Genomic DNA, 19,800 nt, shown 5'->3' on the forward strand with positions numbered 1-19,800 from the left:
CCTAGTATTTTATTTTGGGTAGGAATTTCTTTTTCTAGAAACAGGAAATACGGTTTTGCTAATCTGCAAGGCTGTGTTAGGTATGACCCATAGAAGAGAGCATTCGCTACAGTGGGTAAAATGGGTGTCAGTAGAGCACTTGTGTGATAGATGGTGAAAAAATTGAGAGAAGACAGCAATAAGGTGTGTTGAAAAGTATTAGACTGAGTGGAGCTTAGTGGAGAGTGGAGATATTAGTGGAGTTTTTATGGATTGGTCCTTGGACTGGTTTTATTCCCTGCTTTTATTAGGGGCATTAAACATCTTGCCATAAAAAAAGTAGTAGCGTGTTACTGAAATTTTGGCAAAATTGGGAAGGCAGACAGAAGGCAGACTCACAGAAAAGGCTTGCTGATCTAAAGTACCCAAAATGTTCACGCATGGGGCTCAGGAAGAGCTCAGTTGGTGCCACTGCTTATGGCTCTGGAAGAATCCAGTCTAAATGCAAAGTACAGTTGGTCACTTGTGTTAAAGAAGATGAATTGAAACTGAAACAGGTGCAGGAAGGACTTAATGGGATGATCAGAAGGGTGAAAAGACTATCAAATGATGAAGTCTAAAAGTCTTGGCTTATTTAGCATGCAGAATGAAAACAGAGGGTATGCTCTTGGTCTCTGTCAATGCATTGAAGTCTAATACCAAGGAAAGAAAAAGTCTTTGAAATAGAGGACAAGAATGAATTGGTTTGAATGGGTCAGAAGAAAGCTTAAGTTGGATTATGAGGAACTGTCAGGTCATGAGGAAGTGCGATTTTGAGCTGGCCTGAGGAATTTTTGCAGGGAGGGGGGAGATGAAGCATAAATGCTTTTCCCCTGCACTGTACGGTAGGAGACAACTTCATAATTGTGGAAGCCTTCTGTGTGGAAGGCATAGGTCCAACAAAAGCCCTGAAACATCAGCTACTTGGGCAAATTTGTCTAGAACCTCATCTGCTTCACCTCTGCAGATAGTCTCTCTCTAAATCTGGATAGCAACCTTGCTGAAAGCTGAGTACTGTAAATGGTTCTTCTCAGGCTGAGGATGAGAGCATAAACTGCAACCCACTCAGTAAGGTATGAAGGACTTTGCAGAAAATAAAGGCATTCTGAGATGTGACTACTGGTGAAGGAAGAATTGACAGGTGAATCCACACATTTAACACAGGTAATATGGGAAAAAGCTCCGTGAGAAAATGCAGCTATTGTGGTCTTTTTAAACCTCAGTCTGTTTTTTAAACCAGAATTTCACAGATTAGAACACCTGTCACCAAAGAGAGACAGACACCTGCTGATAGTGTTCTGTGGGATAGAGGCTACAGTTTTCCTCAGGTCTTTGATTTTCCTCAGAGGACTTCATTCCAGATGCTTACTAAGTCTGAGGATCATTTTATAGGAGAGAAAACTCTCAGTGATCTCTATATCTTGGTGTGCAATTCTGTGCTGAACTTGGATTCTCACTATGTTCCTGGGACAGGAAAGTGTAAGAATATCTCCTACCTAAATTATATATATATGTGTGTGTGCATGTGTATGTGTGTATAAAGCTAAGCTTTGGTAAAGCGAGATCCTCCTCAAGCCATAATTTAATGTAGTAATTGCTTTCCCCTAGTTAAAGAATTTTTTGTTCTTACAAAACCAGGGGATTGGAGGTGCTGCTTGAGGAGGCAGCCAAGGTGATCTGCCACCTTGCAGAAACGCCATTCCATAAAGGGCAGTCCTGGTTTTCTGCCTCCACTCTGTGCTTCTGCTTCCTTCCTTGCTGCAACAGCAGGACTCGTCTGACCTGTCAGAAGGCTAATTTAGGGAAGCAAAGCCACAGAAGAAAGCTTGGAGTTGCTTTTTTGCAGGGTTGCTTCTCTGCTTGTTTAGCTTCCTGAACTGGCTTGTTGCCTTTGTGGGCAGACACCAATGCTCAGTGGGGGGAATCAGCTGCAGTGTGGGGTGGGAGAGGCGTTGAGCACTGCACTGTCCACAGCGGGTAGTTGTTAAATGGCATAACTGCATCACAAACCCAAATCCTACCCAGCAAGCAAGTGCAGGGCATGTTCAGTTTGAATGTCTTCAGATTAATTTCTTTGCAGTTGTGTAGCTCCCCAGTTGCAGCCCTGAATGTTTCTGGAGCTAGCCGTGATAATGATATGGAGGTGTGAAAAGGTTCAGTGTCTTCAGTTGATCTGAGAATACTATGTTGAAGTGACATGCTAAAAGGGCATCATCAGCAGTGACATACTGAGATATGCTTGGGGATTATTCGCTGCATCAGATAAAGATCTGATGTGCTCTGTTTCTGACTCAGGAGCCAGTGGGACATGAACATGGCATTCTTCCCCACTTTACCATTCATCATTTTCAAAGGCAGAGTAGAAAAAAGTCTGCCCTGCGGGGACTTCATTAGGGATTTTGTCTAGGTTGAGATTTGCTTTGCAGTTTGAATATGCTCAGGCTGATTTGGTGATGTGCAGTAACGCAGTTCATTTGTGTCACATTCAAAAAGCTCAAGAAATAAAGCTTGTTACAGTGCAAATCCATTCTCCCCCTCCTTTCACCCCCCCCCTCCCTTTGGTTTCTTTGGTTTCTTTTTCTTTCCTTTTATAAGCCAGACCTCTGCTGTTACTTTTGATTTGAAGATCAGATTTTATATTCATATTCCATGACTGCTGCTAAGGAAGAACTTGGCTTCTGGTGTGAATGCTGCATGCTTTGGGGATCTGGCCCAGGCTGTGCATTCTTCAATCTGCTAAACTTTACTCTTCAAATGTTACACAATTATGGAGGCTGCAGTGACTCAGGAGAAATTTTGACTTGCTTCTATTATTGTTGAAACACCATTGACTTCAATGGAATCAGGATTGGACCTGGTCCTGTAAAACCACCAATTAATTTTATGGTTGTGTCAGCAGACCCTGATCCAGATAAGAGCTTTGCTCAATTCATGGTTTTAAAAACCTAAATCCAGACAAGGTTCCTGCCTGTGAGAGTATGCAGTCTAATGACAGTCTTTTAACATGTAAGTGTTTATTGCTTTTGTACAGCAAGAGGGATTTTGGCCTGCTGATGCCTTTGTTAGGACAGCATCTAGTGTATAATCTGGACTCAGAACAGGAAACTTACTGAGGAAGATCTAATAAGAATCCTTTGAGTCATTTTAGAATACACAAATATAAGTTTAAACAAAATCATAATTTTATTTTGTTTTTTCCTTGTACTTCCAAAATTTGAGCTCTTTGAAAGGTTTGTGTGCGACTGACACGTGGTAGACCAAATGCCTGGTCCTTGAGCTCTTCAGTCACCAGTTCTGTTGAAGTTGTTATTATATATCTTTTTTCTTTTTTTTTTCAGACAGATTGACAACTTCTGTCACCAAAGCTGAAATTAACTGCATGGCTAAAGTTTGACCCACTGAAAGACAGGTCCGCTGATGTGTGTGTGTGAGGAGTAAGGGGCTCACAGAGGAGCTTTGTCCAGTGCTTTCCAAATGCTGGGTTACGTGTGTCACTGAAAACTTAAGTCAATGCACAGCAACACCAAAGATAGGTGTTTTTTCCAAGAAATTTTAGGGAAATAATTTTTGTCCTACTCATAAACACTAAGGATTTGTGTATCTAGATCCATGACTTTATGGTGGGATTGCCTCTTGGAAAAGGAATAGGGGAAATCCAAAGAGTCATCCCTGCAGAGACCACTTATGAGAAATGTTTGCCAATGGAGGAGCACTGCTGTCTTAAAGAGCAAATGTGACAGTGACATGTTTTCTTCAGCAGCAGCTCTTTGAAATGTTGGCCTTCCTTTGTGTCCAAAAAGGTGGGAAGTTAAAATTTTTAAACAACTTCAGCTGAGTATAGAATTGAGTCTGGCCAGGTGAAGATCTTAGAGTACCAACCCTTTACTGTACTGCCCACCAAAACACTGTAGATTTTCAAATATCTGTCAAACTTACTGGTTTCCAAGACTCCAGTGCATGCTTGGCATTTCAGCGAGGAGGAATGGGTCTTCCCAAAATGTGATAGCCCGTGATGTTTTGTTTGTTTGACAGCCCCCATCCAGAGTGACAATGTGGTCACTAATGTCCCTGTCCTCTGAGCTAGTATCTAGCAGGTAACTTTACATAAAATGAATAATAAAATATAGAGTCAGGCTTTTATTCATCAGTCCTTGACCAGATCATCTTGCTGAAAGAATAAAACATGAAGTACTTTCATAGTGTACATTTTTATCACCACGTTTATATTATAGTTTGGTCCCCGTGGCACTGTGTTTTATGAAGGACCTTTAGCATTCTGCTGTTTTTATGATGGTACTTCATAGGTAAGGGATAAGGTGCTCCTCTGATGATAGATAAATCCAGTTTGGGGGGTACTCACTGAGTGTAGAGACTCATACAGATAAAGTACTTTTTATCACCCACTTTGTACTATCTTTCAGCGTGTGAGTTTAGCTGCTGACTTGTGCAAAAGGCAGCACTTTCTGTTGAAGAAGTGCTATCTTTCCTTTAACCCAGCATTCTGTGCTAAGAGAACCACAAAACAAAGTAAAAAATACTGACAAAACACTGACTCTATACTCCACATTAGTTCTATTTAAGGAAAGCATATTTTATTTAAAAATCTCTATTCACTTAGAAGCTTAACTAGTATTTCAGGCTAAAGAGAGTGTGTGTGTAGCTGGAGGATAACAGCACTGGTTTGACACACGTTGTCTTTTGATAGAAGAGAATTTGTGGAGTGGGGCGTTGAGGTAGGTCAAGTTACAGCTTTCAGTAAATCTGAGCATGCCTGAAATGGTTCTTTTAATGTCTTAAAATATTTGTTGCCTTTTTATCATTGCAAGCCTGATCCAAGTTCCATTTAAGCTGATGGGAACTTTTCTTCTGTCTTCTTTAAAAATTGGCTCTAGCCCTCGTATCAGATTGCATACCACCTTGCTTTCTGATTCTTGGAAGGGTTCAGCCAAGCGTTATGAATTAGATGCTTAGATAACATTGATGACTGCAGTTCATGATTGTGCCAGGAAACCAAAAATAAAATAGAGGTTAGAAGCGTGACTAGTAAATGGCACAGTGTGGGCCCAGGCCTGCTGGCACAGGAGGGAGGGGAACACACCTGCTTGTTTGCCATTTAAGAGTTGAATTTGTCCCAGTCCTGCTTCATTGTGGTACAGAGAGGGAAGGAAGCTCTTCAGCTTCCAAAAAAATGGTGTTGTGACAGCTTACGTGACCTGAAGCCTGTCCCTGGAGCTTTGTCATGACTCCCAACAGCAGCACGAGCAGACCTTAGGTGTTAGGTGAAAACATGTTTTCATCTAATGCACTTGGCTGGGCAGATCTGAGTCAAGCCTTTGCAGACCCAAGCATGGCTGCTGGTAGGCAGTCTGTGCTGGCAGATGGGAGCTCAGGCACAGTGAGTTGCTCTACCTATAATGGTTTCATGTCCAGGAAGGGCATGCTTAAAGATTGACAGATGCTGCAAACTCGAAATCTCAAAGGAGTGGATATCAGTAAGACTGTAAACTGTAGAATTGGCAGTGGCAAAAATGGATGGAGATCCGATTGGCACCTCGTCCTCCTGCACCTCATGTCAGAAGAGCTTTGTAAACAACCCTGTGATAGCGTAGTGCTGGATTCCAGTCTGGTCCCTCCAGAGGAGGTTCATGGTGGAGTGGATAGCAACGGAGTCAATAAAGGAGCAATGGGACAAAGGGGAGAAGCAATTAAATCCCTGATGCACTGATGATTTCTTGGGATTTTATTCTTGATGTTGGAGTCCTCTTGCTTTGTTCAGGAAGCTCTGCTTTTCTGTTGCCTTCATCAGGATGTGTAAGCCATGTATCTGTGTAGCTATTGTGGCTTTTTATGATAACACTCCTAAGGGAACCAGGTTTTGCTGGGTCTTAGGGACTTTGCAAGCTTTTTTGTGTGAAAGATGTTAATCTCATAACTCCTCCATGCCAGCAGAACAGTCACACTTTTTTTTTCCTAATTGGGGGTTTATGTATAATAAGAACTTTATACAAAGTAACTATAAATTTAGAAGGAGAAATTAAGATGAATACTCCAACTCTGTGAAAGTACAAGGTGACCTCAGGTAGACAGAATGCAATTACCCAACTGTCATTTTGCCAGGACATCTTGCCTAATTTCCCTCATCTTATGAAAGGAGCCACAGAATATGAAATTCGTGTGAGTGGGTATGTGGCTATTGTCTTGGTCTTTCTTCTGGGTGTGCAGGGTTTCCCACTGTCTTTCTGAAGTGTTTGTGGAGAAGCACTGACACAAACACAGAAAAACCGATCAGCTAGTCCGTTTGGCAGACTTTTTTTTTCCCTCCTTTTTTTCTCATGTTCTGTCAAATTATTGAACAAAGCTTTCTGAAAGAGCACTGCTTGGAGAAACTGTTCAAAGAAAATTCTGTGAAGTCCACCAAGTCAGGCAATGTGCAGAGTTTGCCTCGCACTGCTGTCTAGCTTGGAAAGGAAGGTGATGCTGCTCAGACACCAGCATTTGGCTTCTCACTGTGGCTGGAAGTTGTCCACCCAGCCGGAGACTAACAGGCTTAGCATGGGAGATCTGACAACACCACAGCAAATGCTAAACTACACCTTTATTATGATAACTCTGGATGAGTGTTAATTATTAGCTGAACACTGTATGTTCTAGAGGCTGTTTACATTACAGCATGGGAAGGGCAAACTTCATGTAAAATGCGTGCGTTTCTTGGCAGATCGCGAAGAAAACCAGAAAATCACTTTTTGGTTTTTTTTTTTTTGTTGTTGTTTCTCTTCACTACATATGCAGTTTTTATTAACATCATGCAGATATAATGAGGGATTGTTCATTTAGTTATTTAGAAGACTACATATTTAAACATAATTTTATTAAGACAGGGTGGATTAACACAAAGAGAATGTGCAGCAGGTATGTAGGAAGTGCTGACTAGATCGAATACAATAGTTGTTTGGACTTCAGGATTAGACATTTCCTTGTGTCTCTATTGAATCAATGGCATAGAACAGAATCATTTGCTAGACATGGAAAGTATTTGTTGTCATTTTAGGAATGATGGTCTGAAGAGGTTTCCTTTTCTCAGGTTACAAAATAAAATTAAGTTATAGCCTTGCAAGGTTATTTAAAAGAAAAAAAAAAAAGGAATATTGATATAGGACCCTGTACTGTGCTTTCAACCACTAAACAGCATAAAGGTCTTACCATTCTCTAGTGCCATGAAACCATTCTCTGAGCAGTGCACGTGTATTTCCACTCATTTTCAGTTAGTTTCTTCACAGGGATATTTATTTTTAAACAAGCTGGCAAAACTTTCATTGTGATGGCTGTAACTATGTACTTTATTAATTTACAATCTCACTTTTAATCAATCCACCTGGAAATAGGATAACATAATTATTTTTCTCCCTGGTTAGATGGTGGAAAGTTTAGGGAGGGAAAGAGATTCTGGGCTTGCTAACACTGACCAGGCAGTAGCAGACTTCTGACTTAAATCTGCCTTAGGTTTTCATACCTGTGACATGTGCATCTTTGCACAATTTAATTATTTGAAAATTCCAAGGTAAACAACAGGCTAAAAAGCCCAGACAAGGTGTGGAAATACAGTAAAATGGAATCTGTTACTTTGTAGTGCAGTACTGTATGAACATTCCTCACAGAAAACATGTGGTGTGTGGTGCAACATCTGATTTATATAATTTTTAGGTCACCTCCTTATTTGGCCTCAGAATTAAATGATTTGATCAAGGCAGGCAGCCTCCCCTTTCACAGGAATGTAGGTTACTTTCCATAGATGTTCCAGTTGGATATGTTTGGTATTTGTGTCAGCCTTTGACAAAGATTGTCTAGTGATGTTAAGCATGGTTCAAGTAAATATTGGCACTGGAAAAATGATCAAGAAGTCAGTTGCTGGAACAGAAATATCCAAAAGTTGCTGTATTCTAGAGCTAAATCTTGCTTTTCGACTGTGCATACAGGGACTTCCTAAAAGTCATAGCCAGGAGGGAAACCACAAGTCATTTGTGATCAGGAAACACCATCTCCTTCCCATACAGAGAGAGCTGGCTTTCAGTAAGACTTTCCCATTCTAAACTGGTGAGGCAAGAAGGTGCTTGTTGGCAGGGTGGACCAGTCTCACACCTGTATTATGCTCATTTCTGGCTTGAATAAAGGCATGTGTGCTCAAAACACAAGAGTAAGCTAGTGTTAAGTACTGCTGTGGTAGCACCTATATGGTTTATTGGTGAACTTGGCAGTGTTAGATTAACAATTGGACTCAATGATCTTAAAAATCCTTTCTAACCTAAATTCTGCATAAGTGAATATCCTATTGGATACTGGCTTCTGTCTGTCATGGTGTTAGATGAGCCATTATTATAATTATCTCCACACCAAGGAAACAAGGGTATGCTGGGATTTTGGTCCCCACATTATTTATAGGGCCTGATCCAAGTAACCAACACCAATTTACTCCAGTCAGTGGTCTGACTACAACCAGAATTTCTAGCATCCTAGAAGGAAACGGTTTGATGGACTTATTAAGAAATTATGGACTTATAAAGAAATTATTTCACTTCTCTGGAAGTGTGATTATGTGTCCCTCTGCATATGAACCTGAGTCCTGATTGCTCTGTCAAGTTCATGTTGAAGTATTTGCCTACTGTTTGTACACAAATGTTTGAGAATTTGATGAAGGGCAAAAGAGATGTAGCTGTGTTGTAAGAGAATAAGAAGTAAAACCAGGATAAGCTTGTAAAAAGGATTGAGTTTGTAAGCTTGCAATCCATTGAACTCATCCAGAGCACAGTACGATACCAACCCTCTTATACAAGGTCTGCTAGTTGAGGGTACCACAGCACTGTTCATGATCCATCAAACCTGCCAGAGAGAGAAGCTATTTTAAAATGTCTCATCCAGGGCATGGGGAAGTACTGTTCTTGCAAAGATAGAAATTTATGATGATGCTAAAAAAAATGCAGATGAAGTGAATAATTAATGAATTCAAGACAGGACTGAAATATCTTCCAAAACTGTTGCTATTTTTAGCAAGGAGTGCTTCTGCAGTGCTTGTCATGTGATCCTGTTGCCTTCTGAGAGCAGGAGGACAATTTGAATTAGTTTCTCTTTCCCCATGGACCTATAGGCCGAACATATAATATGCCTTAGCATCTGCTTCTGTCTTGCAGCAAACAAAGTGATTTTAAGCCTCATACAAAATAGAACAGTAATGAAAGCTGTATTTAAAGAAAGTCTTTATAGCAGCTGAATAGTTTTTATAGTAATTTTTATATTGAGGCCGTACAGGGGGGCTACTGCAATCTGTGTAACTTTCAGCTGCTGCTGAGTTCCAGTAATACGCATTGCTGCTGCAGTTTCTCACTGTTGAAGGACATAGAGGCAATTATCAATAGGAGGTTACAGGATCTGGCCCATAGATAATGTTTTAATGTAAACAGATTTGTGCTTCTTTTTCCTGTAACCAGTATGGAGTGCTGCTGTGTTTGAGCTACTTTGCACGTTAAAAATGATATAGTCAGAAACACCCCTAAAAGCAATGGTTATATACAGCTGGCCTGTGCACATGCTTATGTTTCCACACGTGCTGCTCAGTTGGACCCTGAGGGAGTGAAATCTCCTGGTCAAACTGCAGGAGAGGGTGCGAGGGATTGGACTGCCACTGTTGTCTCCATCACAGGCTCTTCCTGTGACTGTGCAAGCTGCAGCCACCCTCGTCCACACCGGGACGTGGCTGCTGCCATAGTGAATACTCAAGTGTTTAATGTCCAAAACCTGGTCCTGTTGTGGATTTCTCTTTCCTGAAGAGTTATGAGGTTCCCAAAGCCCCCCAAAGGGGAAGTTAGGAGCTGTGTGCTTGCTGCCTTTCTTGCCTGCTGGAGTTGCCACAGGTTGAATTTAGAAACTCTCCAAATCCCCCACCTTGAGGCACTGAGGAGGACCTTTTGCAGCCCAGTACCCAGTTCGTAGGCGTGCAGAGATGTGCTGGCTTGCTCTCCCCACTCATGTGGGGGTTGTTCTCCCCAGGGTGATTCTTGGGTGGAATAGTTCCTGGGTGACTCCTGTACCAGGATGGTTGAGGATGGGTGACTCCTGTACCACTCCTGAACCAGGATGGTTCCTGGGTGACTCCTGTAAGGTGCATAGGGCTCATTTGACCTGGCTAGGATGCTGGTATCCAAACCTGCTAAGCTGCAGAGCTCTGCACCAGGAGCGGCATACTAGCCATGCAGAGCAGCAATGAAAACATCAGGGCTGAAGCATGTTTTGAGAAAGGGTTTTGAGATGAGTCCCTGTTAGCAGAGGTAGCCCCAAAGGCTCCTACAGCCCCAGGGCAAGCTGCAAACTTCTTCAGTGATAGTGGGTTTTGAGAAGCTTGTGAGTTAAGCCATGGATGGTGGCTTCTTGGGTACAGTGGAGCTTGAGCTGTGGCTCCTTGGTTGTGTTCAGGCACACATTTACAACTCTAGGGGCTGTAAATACTTTGCTGCATCTGGGCCTTGGTCTCCATTTTCCCTTCTCTGTGTATCTATCTCAAAGGACTGTTTTAAAACTTAATGTCTGTAAAGCACAGAGCTTTGTAATAATTAGAAATTGATCCTCAGCTGGAAGCTGAATTTGGTCAATGTGACTGCTATTCAAGTGAGAACTCTTGTTATGGAAAAATATAATAAATTACCATTTTTGTGCCAAATGAAAAAACTATTTCCAAGCTATTTTTTCCAAGCTTTCTATCAGCTCTCACATGCTAGAACTCACTACCATTTTTCCAGTCTTTTTGCTCAGTCACTTATGTGAGTCCTTCCTAAATTGAATCCAGTTATCAGGTGGCTTCTTCTTAAGTGAACGCCATCTATGTAGACCAAAGGATGTAGCAGATTACACGCAGACTGAGTAAGTGGATGTCTGAAAGCCATGGGAATCTGTGGCAGGGTGATGTGACAAATGGTTGATGTCTTCAGGGGATCCCATCGGAAGGACAGGGCACTAGGACAGCCCTGGTAAAGCAAGCCTGGAAGAATTTCCTCACCTAACTTCATTACAGCACATGGGATTTGTACTCCTGTTTGAGGCTGTCTTGCATTGTGGTTCTGTGATAGAAATAATAAAGGAAATGAAGGGTAACAAATCATACCTTTTTACACTGATGAAATGCATTGAGTTCTCATGCAATGAAAGGACACAGAGAATTGAAGGCCCTAAATTGTGTTAAAGTGCTGCAAAGCAGTTCTAATTTTCTTTATTTATCTGTTTGTTTAAATGTATGCACTCATAGCTGAAGCAATTAGTTACAGAAGTCCAGCAATATCCAGGTGCTTGGGAATGATCAGAAATTAAAATATCTGGTTTTGGTTTTACTGTTGCTGTTTTGATTTGGGCAATGAGACTTGGAGAATCATGTTTGCTTCACATAGTTATCCACCCTTGTGACTGCTTAATGAAATACCAAGCAATACTGCTTTACCTATCTGAAACTGGGAGTATTAAAATGGTTCATTTTGTAAATTGAGCAAGGAGGTACTGTGAAAACAGTAGTTCTTTTAAAAATAACTTTTTTTTGTGGCTGTCTATCTCCTTTACTACTTATTCTTTTCTTTCCACAGGAAAAATTAACCCAGGAGTGTGTATTCAGAGAGCAGTTTGAAGAAAACTGGTATAACACATATTCATCAAATCTATATAAACACGTGGACACTGGAAGACGATACTACGTTGCGTTAAATAAAGATGGGACTCCAAGAGAAGGGACTAGGACTAAACGGCATCAAAAATTTACACATTTTTTACCTAGACCAGTGGACCCTGAGAAAGTACCAGAACTATATAAGGATATTTTAAGCCAAAGTTGACAAAGACAATTCCTTCACTTGAGCCCTTAAAAAGTAACCACTATAAAGGTTTCATGCGGTGGGTTCTAATTGATTAGCCGTGTCATCACATCAGCTCCACTGTTGCCAAACTTTGTCGCATGCATAATGTATGATGGAGGCTTGGATGGAACATGCTGATTTTGTTCTGCACTTAAAGGTTTGTCCTCCTGGAGGAGAGCCTATGCCCACTCGCTTGATTTAGTACGAGAGGAAGCGCAAGAGAGTGAGTGCGAGAGAGAAAGGGAGAGGATGAATGGGAGTGAGAGCGCGAGAGAGAGGAGCCAAGGGGAGGAGGAGGAAGAAGGCCTGATGCATGCTGGGGAATAGACACGCTTTTAAATTTTTGATCAGTTGTACTTTGTCATATATCAGCATAGCTGCCATTCTTTGATTCATCAGGATTTTTGGCTGGTGGCCTGCTCAAGTGTACGCTGCATTTACAAAGGCATGGAGGGTGCAGTCTTACTTAAACAAGAGACTTTTCAGTTAATCGCTCTGTGGGTCTCACCCCACTGAGTTTAAAGCAAAGACCTCTTAGTAAAAAGATAAAATAAAAAGTTAAATTTATTTATAGAAATTCCAAAGGCAACATTTTATTTATTTTATATATTTATTTATTATATAGAGTTTATTTTTAATGAAATATGTACAGGCCAGATAGGCATTTTGGAAGCTTTAGGCTCTGTAAGCATTAATATGGCAAAGGCCACTATGAACCTGTGGTAAATTCATGCAAGTAAATATAAAGGTGCATGGATAAAAAAAGAAAAACAATAATAAAAAGGTAATAATAATAATAAATTCTAGTGACCCTCATGTACTAAAGGCGACAATCTCTTTTGTGCCCGTATTATTGTACAAGTATGCACACCACTCATGACACTGAGTCCTTACACTTCTGACTGCTTGTTTCATAGCTTACCCCCAGAGGATTAAAGAGAAAACTGGGTCTTCAATTTTTTTTAATGTGTCTGTAATATTTCCTCTCTGATGAAGTGACTTCCTACATCGCTGTAAATTTCACAGCTGTGGAAAATATAGGAGTTGGAATATATTCTACTTGTTAAAACCTATTGCAGATTATACCAAAGCTAAATAACAAATAGATAAATATGCTTTTTTTTTCTTTTCCTAAAGCAGAATGCCAGAAACAACATAAGTAATATCAACAGTTGTACTAATTTTAAGATTCCACAAATAGCACATAATGGTTTCAGAGGGCAAGAACCAGGTTAACAGGATCACTCTTGTAAACATGTTTATTTGTGCACTTGGCTATCTACTATGAAATTATACAAGTTCCATAGGGGTCATTGTAATATCTTTTATGGAAAATTGCTTTCAGTGTGAACTGTCATAATACTTGATACTAGCACCCTTCCTAAAGTAAAACTTGCAAAATGAAACTAATAAATCTCTATCAATAATAACAATGAGGGGGACAGTATTAGACTTGTTATTTTTTTTTATTCTAAAGTATTTTCAAATATTCATGAACCATAAGTGAGCTGACAATATGTAATATTCAAGGGATTGTAGCATTTTATGTTAAGCACACAAACATGTTGATTAGCGGTTACCGTTTTGAAATTAACCCTTAGGAAGAGGCATTTTTTCCCCAGTACCATGAAGAACAAAATAAAGTAGAGAAAATAAAACATGCAAGGTCCATATGAGAAATGCATTTTCTAGTTCTTCTGTCCCTTAGGATTTTCATCCGGTGCCATTCAAGTCGAGGCATAACCTTTGCTGCTGGATCTGTAGGAGCATGGCTAGTCCCAGCCCTCCTGGCTGCCTGCAGAGGCATGGAGGCTGAGTGCAAGTGTACTTTGGAGGAGCTGCACATAAGTTTGTAGCTTATTAACAATTAAGTAATTTTTGGTCTCAGGCACTCTTGTTCATGTGATATATATTATTTCAAACCTAATTCTGTTCTGGAATAACTTCTGGTTTGGTGTCCTGAACGAACGTGACCTTTCTGTACTTGAGCAGGTAGGAGAGCCAAGTATCAAACCAGTGATACTAGTAATCTTAAATATAATGTGGCATTTGAATTTTATTACAATTGTTTATGAATTACAAAGATACACAAATTACATTGGTTGATTTTTAGGATACAGTTAGACATACTTGTCTAGGGACTGTTATTGCCTGGGAATTTACAGCCTTTGACTGCAGCCCATGAGTTTGTTTTTAACCCCTTGGAGCTGCTAAGACCTGCAGGCAGTTTGGCTGCTGCAGGTCAACTGGGTGCTGAATCATTTGTCTGGACTGTGCAAAGCCATGTTGGACTATAGGAGAAGAAAGCGAGCTGTGGAAGACTAGGGCTCATTGCTCAGTGTTAAACAATCCTGTCACAAGGAAGGGAGGTTACAACTCTGATATTTCAGTAAATCTGACATACAGCAAGAAATTAATTGCAAAGGTTAACAATGCTATGAGTTGAGGCCACAATACTAGGCCGTGTTTTGAGTCTTAATGTTAAATTGACTTGGTTTTTTAGTCATAGGCAAATCATTACTACTAGTTAACATGTTATTTAATTATTATTATTTTTTTTGTATTTTTCTAAAGAAAGGATTAAACCCAAGATAAATGTTATGAGTTTATGGCAGTCCATATAAATAAACTGTAACCAATTTACCCGAATTAACCCATAATGGTGTGTAAATACTGACTTTATGTAAATATAGAAACATATAATTTAGCGTAGGCATTATTGCGAGACTGGATGGTCCTGGAGCTGACAGTTTGCCAGTCCTTGCAGGTTCACTGGGACATATTCGGCCTGTTTCAGGTAGAGAACAACAGGTTCTGCTCAGTCACTTGTGTAAAATGAGTTATTTCTGTTTGTTTTCTGGTGGGGATGAACAAAACCATCATCACCTGTGTGCTGCTTAGCTCCTTTGCCAAAGCGTGAAGGGGTACAGACGTCCTCCCACTCCTTATGTGATTCTGTTAAAACAGGGCTAGAGAGAGCTGACATGGCAAAGCATGGAGGCTTGCAGTGCTGCTCCTCCTGTGCTGTGGGCAAACAGAAGTCTTCATCTTCTAGTACTGTCCATCTGGCACCTTTCTGGAGCACAGAAATTCGCTTAAAGAGAAATCTGAGGGAAAAACAAAAGAACAATCGGTGTTATTTACTTGATATTCTGTAATGGTGTGTAAATACATACAGAATTCTGTAATTTGTACAAATACATTGTTATAGAATTTTGAAAATCGGTATTATTTGATTGATGTCCCTTCAGAACATTTTCTTATAACCATGCACATGTATAATAGGATTGCAAAAAGATGTCTTTTCTTATTCCTAGAAAGGTTGTGAGAGAGTTCCAGGAAAAGCAAAACAATATTTTCTGTGCCTTTTGATAAGCTGGAAAAAAGTAGGGGGTATTCTTTTAACAAGAACTGCATTAGCATTTCACCTGAAGCACATCTGTCTGGGCAAACAGCATTGGCAAAAGGTGGTGGAGATCCAGAGCAATGTTATTGTTTGGGCTGGTTTTGAGTTGCATCTGATTAGGTGTCAGGCAGCGCTCCCAAACTTAAGTGGGGTGGATGAAACCTACCAGAGCTGATCAGTGCAGAGAGTGGAGAATGAAAAATCAGAGGAAAATGGTCTTAAATTGTTACCAAATAGTGCAGAACTTTAATTGCCTGCCAACTGGAAGCTAAAAGCCTGACACCTTTCATAAGGGACTGGGTAACATCTTGCAGGCTGGAGATGGGACTCTGGTGTAAAAGGTCAAGCATTGCTATTATTCCCCTAGAAAAAGATGTGTTTAATAAACATACAAATACAAGAGAGTTGAAAACACTGCTTCTAAGGCAGTCTCTAAGTTTCCTTGAAGACCCAATATGGTGGGAGGTAAGAGAAGGTGCATCTGCAGCATGGCTTCCAGAGTCACTTGCTTCATTTTCTTAGCTCATGCTCTCCTCTGCATATTCTTGTGTCAAGTAAAGAAGCAGAAATAAGGTTCAGCTCTGTTACCCATGATTATAGGAGTAGAAATAGATGGGCTGTGAACCATGCTGAATGCCTTTTTGTGTCAACTTCTGTCCCAGCTAGTTAATTCTCACAAGGTCTGTGTGAGGTACACTAGCAAACATGGAGACAGGGATATGGCCAGGCTCCTTAAACCTGCAGTTTGCTTCACAGAAATACAAGTTGTTTGAACATTTTGGTGAAATCTTGGAAACTCAGTCCCTGCTGATGTAGTTGTGTATGTATAGGCAGCCATATTTGTAGGTAGGGAATTCAGGGGAAGAAATAACCAAAAACATCATCCTCAATATTTTTTTCCACAGGGCATATAGTTTACTGATCTGAGAATAGAAGCCAGAAGACCTCTGTTTTCCAGACTTTTATATCTGTTCTTAACTGAAGTCTTCATGGCTTGCTCACAGGTCAGTTCTGCCCTGCCTTGGTGTTACCTTTCACCTTATCATAACACTACAAGGTGATTTTGACATTTGGCCCCTGAATACGTACCAGTAGCATAATCTCATTTCTTCTTGTCAAGAAGCTGGAACAGCCTGCCTTGGAGTTTGTTGCTGAGCAGTTTGTCATTGAGAAGTGATCAGAGAATGGCTAATTAGTAGCTCAAATGTAGGACTCATAGAATTTATCCATCAAGTATAAGAAAGACAATTAGTGATTATAAACAAAGAAATGCTATTGCTCAAGGTGTCTTGCTGGCTTGGTTGCATGAAGTTTAAAAGCAGGAAAATGTATCTTGATGTTCAGAAAATTTAAAACAAGAATAATAATCAAGTTCCACCAAGAAAGGAATTTATAATCCTGGTCTTGTTTCCTTTTCCCTGGATGGTTGTATACCTTTTGTACCTAGTGTGCATTTTCTTCTACCTGATGATATTAGAAAACCTTTATTTTTCATTCATTATTTCTGAAGTCCAGCTGCCTTTGTATAATTTTTCAGAGTTATTGTGATCTAAACCCTGAAGCAGGGAAGTCGTCATGTGAGCCTGGGTTAGGACAGAGGATCGCATGTTTTAGAAAGATGCTGCTGTTGTGCTCAGAGTGGCTGGTATAATCCATAGGATGACCTTGTCTGATGGTAGCTATCACACGGAGGGTTGCGGTATTACTTGTGCCTTAATACATTATATGTTGTTGTTATCATAGGAGACATCTTTACAAATGAGCCTCAAGTCATGCCGGCTTTATTAAACCTGTATCTGTCTGTTGAACACACACTCACAAATATCCTGTCATAGAGAGCAGTATATAAAGCAAATTTTAGCTCCATGTTGCTTAGTGATGCAGAGGGGCTTCACCTCATAGCAAATAAATAAATAAAAAAATAATCTTTTTGTTTAGGTTAAGGAAAGTTATTTTGATGTGCAGCACTCACAAGTAGCAACTGCAACATAGTCAAAAGAATTCTGCAGTTAGACTGAACTGTCAACATGTTTCCACATTTCTGTTTTCTTGAGAAATCGCAGACCATCAAATTACGGTGATATGCAAAATATGCCCTGTAGATTTTTTTTTTCCATGTCCAGAGGGCCTGTATTTATGTATATCTTATTATTGGAGGCAGTAAGTCTAGGTGAAAAGAGCATTGCTGTAATGTTGTAACTCATTCATTTTATTGACAACCTCCCCCCACAAAGTATAGCTTTAGTTAAAATTATTTTTATTTCTACCCTTGTTGAGAGAGTAGATGTAAACATTGAAACCATGTCTTGAAATATTCCCTCACAGCTGTGCTCTTGAACGCATACTTCTTTCTTTTGTATTTCTTGCGTAACATAATTTCTATTGCTTTTTAGAGACCTTTGTGCTTGCTATGAATGTCCTACACACTGACTTAGTTACAGCCAAATTATGTACCTCAGTCTTCTTTGGTTAAGCCAGTTTTCTCTTTCTGGACCTCTTATATTTTGGCAGGCAAGGCAGTAACTTCTCAGCTAGGACACCTATTTTTTCTTCTCTTCCCTCTTCAATTAGACTTTTGTTGTTCATGGACTGTATTTAGTTTCACAATCCTTCGCAAAGAACTTGCCTGGTAAGACTGTGCACATGTGTCCTAGCTTATCTTCATTCCAGGAAAGCAAGATACTTGCTGGTAACAATCTTCTGCTCATTTTGATCTTTGAGACCTTGTTTGGTTTGACTGCAGATGGGGTCAATGCTTGTATCTTCCTCTTCAGGATGGTTTGGGTCCTTATCTCCCCTGTATTCCTAATAGGATCATTAGAATGTTATTCCATATAATATATCAGTGTATTCGATGTGGCATATCTATTTCCATTTTTCCTTCCACAGAGTGTTCTGTGTAAGCCCTTATTTGTTATCAATTAAGATCAGTTAATACCTAAAGTCTGTTCTAGCCATCACATTATTAACATGAAATCTCTTCATCAGCCACTTTGTATTACTCCATGTTTGCAAGTCATTTAATCATAATGATTTGACATGTGTGTTAAAAGTGCAAATTTCGGTTGCTGATCTCTTTTCTTGTAAGGTCTGAACTGTTTTTGGAAGAACATATTTTCCTCACTGGCGTCAGTCCACCTTGTTATCCTTCAGAGGAAAGCAGTTCTTTTGGCCTCCTCAATGTGCATGGAAATGACTCCCAAATGGCCCTCTCTCCTGTATTAGCTCTTTTCTTTTTAATAAAAAAACCCCTCTTCCAACCAATTTTTGTCTGCTTCTTCCTATCACCTTAATCTTCCTAACATAATTCTGTGATATTTGGGTGTTGAGGCAGACACTGTCAGTGAAACCTGTTTTTTGTAATTACTGTGATTTGGTCCAATGTACTCTTATTTCTAAAACAGTCAGTCTTTATCCAGTAAACAAACAAACAAAATGTAATGGAAGAAAGAGTGAAGAAAAAGAAAACTAACTGCTGTTACCCCTTATCTCAAATAGGTTTGAAGGAGAGCTAATGTGAACTTGCTCATTCTAAGATCCCTCTTAAGAGATTTCTATACTCCTAGCTGTCTTTCTGGGGTTCTGTAATGTCCCATTATTTTCCAAGAGATATTATCTGCCATCCTAGCAAAAGCTTTTTATCAATGCCTGCAAAGTCATATACAATGAAGCCCTTGAATGCTCTGCTAGCAAAGAGGGTGTTCTTAGACACTGCCATGGTTACTGACAAATTCTGTTTCTTGTGATCAGCCTGCTCTTTTTGAAGCCAAGCGTCTCTTTGTGTTTCAGCCTTTGTAACGGTGTGCCTGCCAGACTGCTGCTTGGTCTAGAAAGGAAGATGTTGTCTCTTGGTTTATTGTACTGCACAATAATTTTCCTCAGGAAAAGAGACCACCTTCCTTGTTCCAGAACCACATGAAGGAATTATACTTGGCTTCAGTAGAATTTGAACCTCTTATCTTTCCCACATCAGCCCATATTCCATGCACTTAATTAATATTTCAGTTTTTATGGTCTTCTTATCTATCTGAAAACTGCATTACTGGTGTATGCCAGAAGGCTGTTCTTAGCAGACACCATGGTGCTTTCCTCCTGCACTGTATTGTACATACACACACAGGTCACTGCATCTTCTCTCAAGGGTAGCCAGAAGCATCCCATGGCCTTCCTTCTGTTTAGGACAGACAGACCTGCTTGGTTTGATTAAGGTATGATACTCTGTCCAAGGAGTATCCCCACTCTCCTGCAGCAGTGTTGTGGAAAACAGGCAAAGTTTCTGCCTCAGTTGTCAGTAACGCTCTTCACTATATATACTTGGTGGCTGTGACATACTTGAAAGAAATCTAGATGAACAACAGGCTTGAGGTACATGCCAATTAGTTTATTTGCAGTTTTTCATTACTTAAATAACCAGTTAGAAATCAGCTGAGATACTCTAAAGCCGAAATTTTGAATTGAAAGCTGTGTTACTTGTAGTCATAGTTTCAGTTGTGG

General features: G+C 40.1%; 1 protein-coding gene across 1 annotated transcript in view; it reads left to right on the forward strand.

Moving 5' to 3' along the window:
* The window catches only part of FGF9 (fibroblast growth factor 9), a 29,888-nt gene extending 15,328 nt beyond the window's left edge, over positions 1-14,560 (forward strand). The window contains exon 3 of the mRNA XM_061374594.1: positions 11,634-14,560. Coding sequence (XP_061230578.1) covers positions 11,634-11,879 — 246 coding nt within the window. The 3' untranslated portion in view covers positions 11,880-14,560. The remainder of the gene's footprint in view (positions 1-11,633) is intronic.
* The last annotated feature ends 5,240 nt before the right edge of the window (positions 14,561-19,800 follow it).

The sequence above is a fragment of the Neopsephotus bourkii genome, unplaced genomic scaffold (genome assembly GCF_033783945.1).
Source record: "Neopsephotus bourkii isolate Nb327-2 ecotype Australia unplaced genomic scaffold, CSIRO-AGI_Nbou_v1 NB_1638, whole genome shotgun sequence".
NCBI lineage: Eukaryota > Metazoa > Chordata > Aves > Psittaciformes > Psittacidae > Neopsephotus > Neopsephotus bourkii.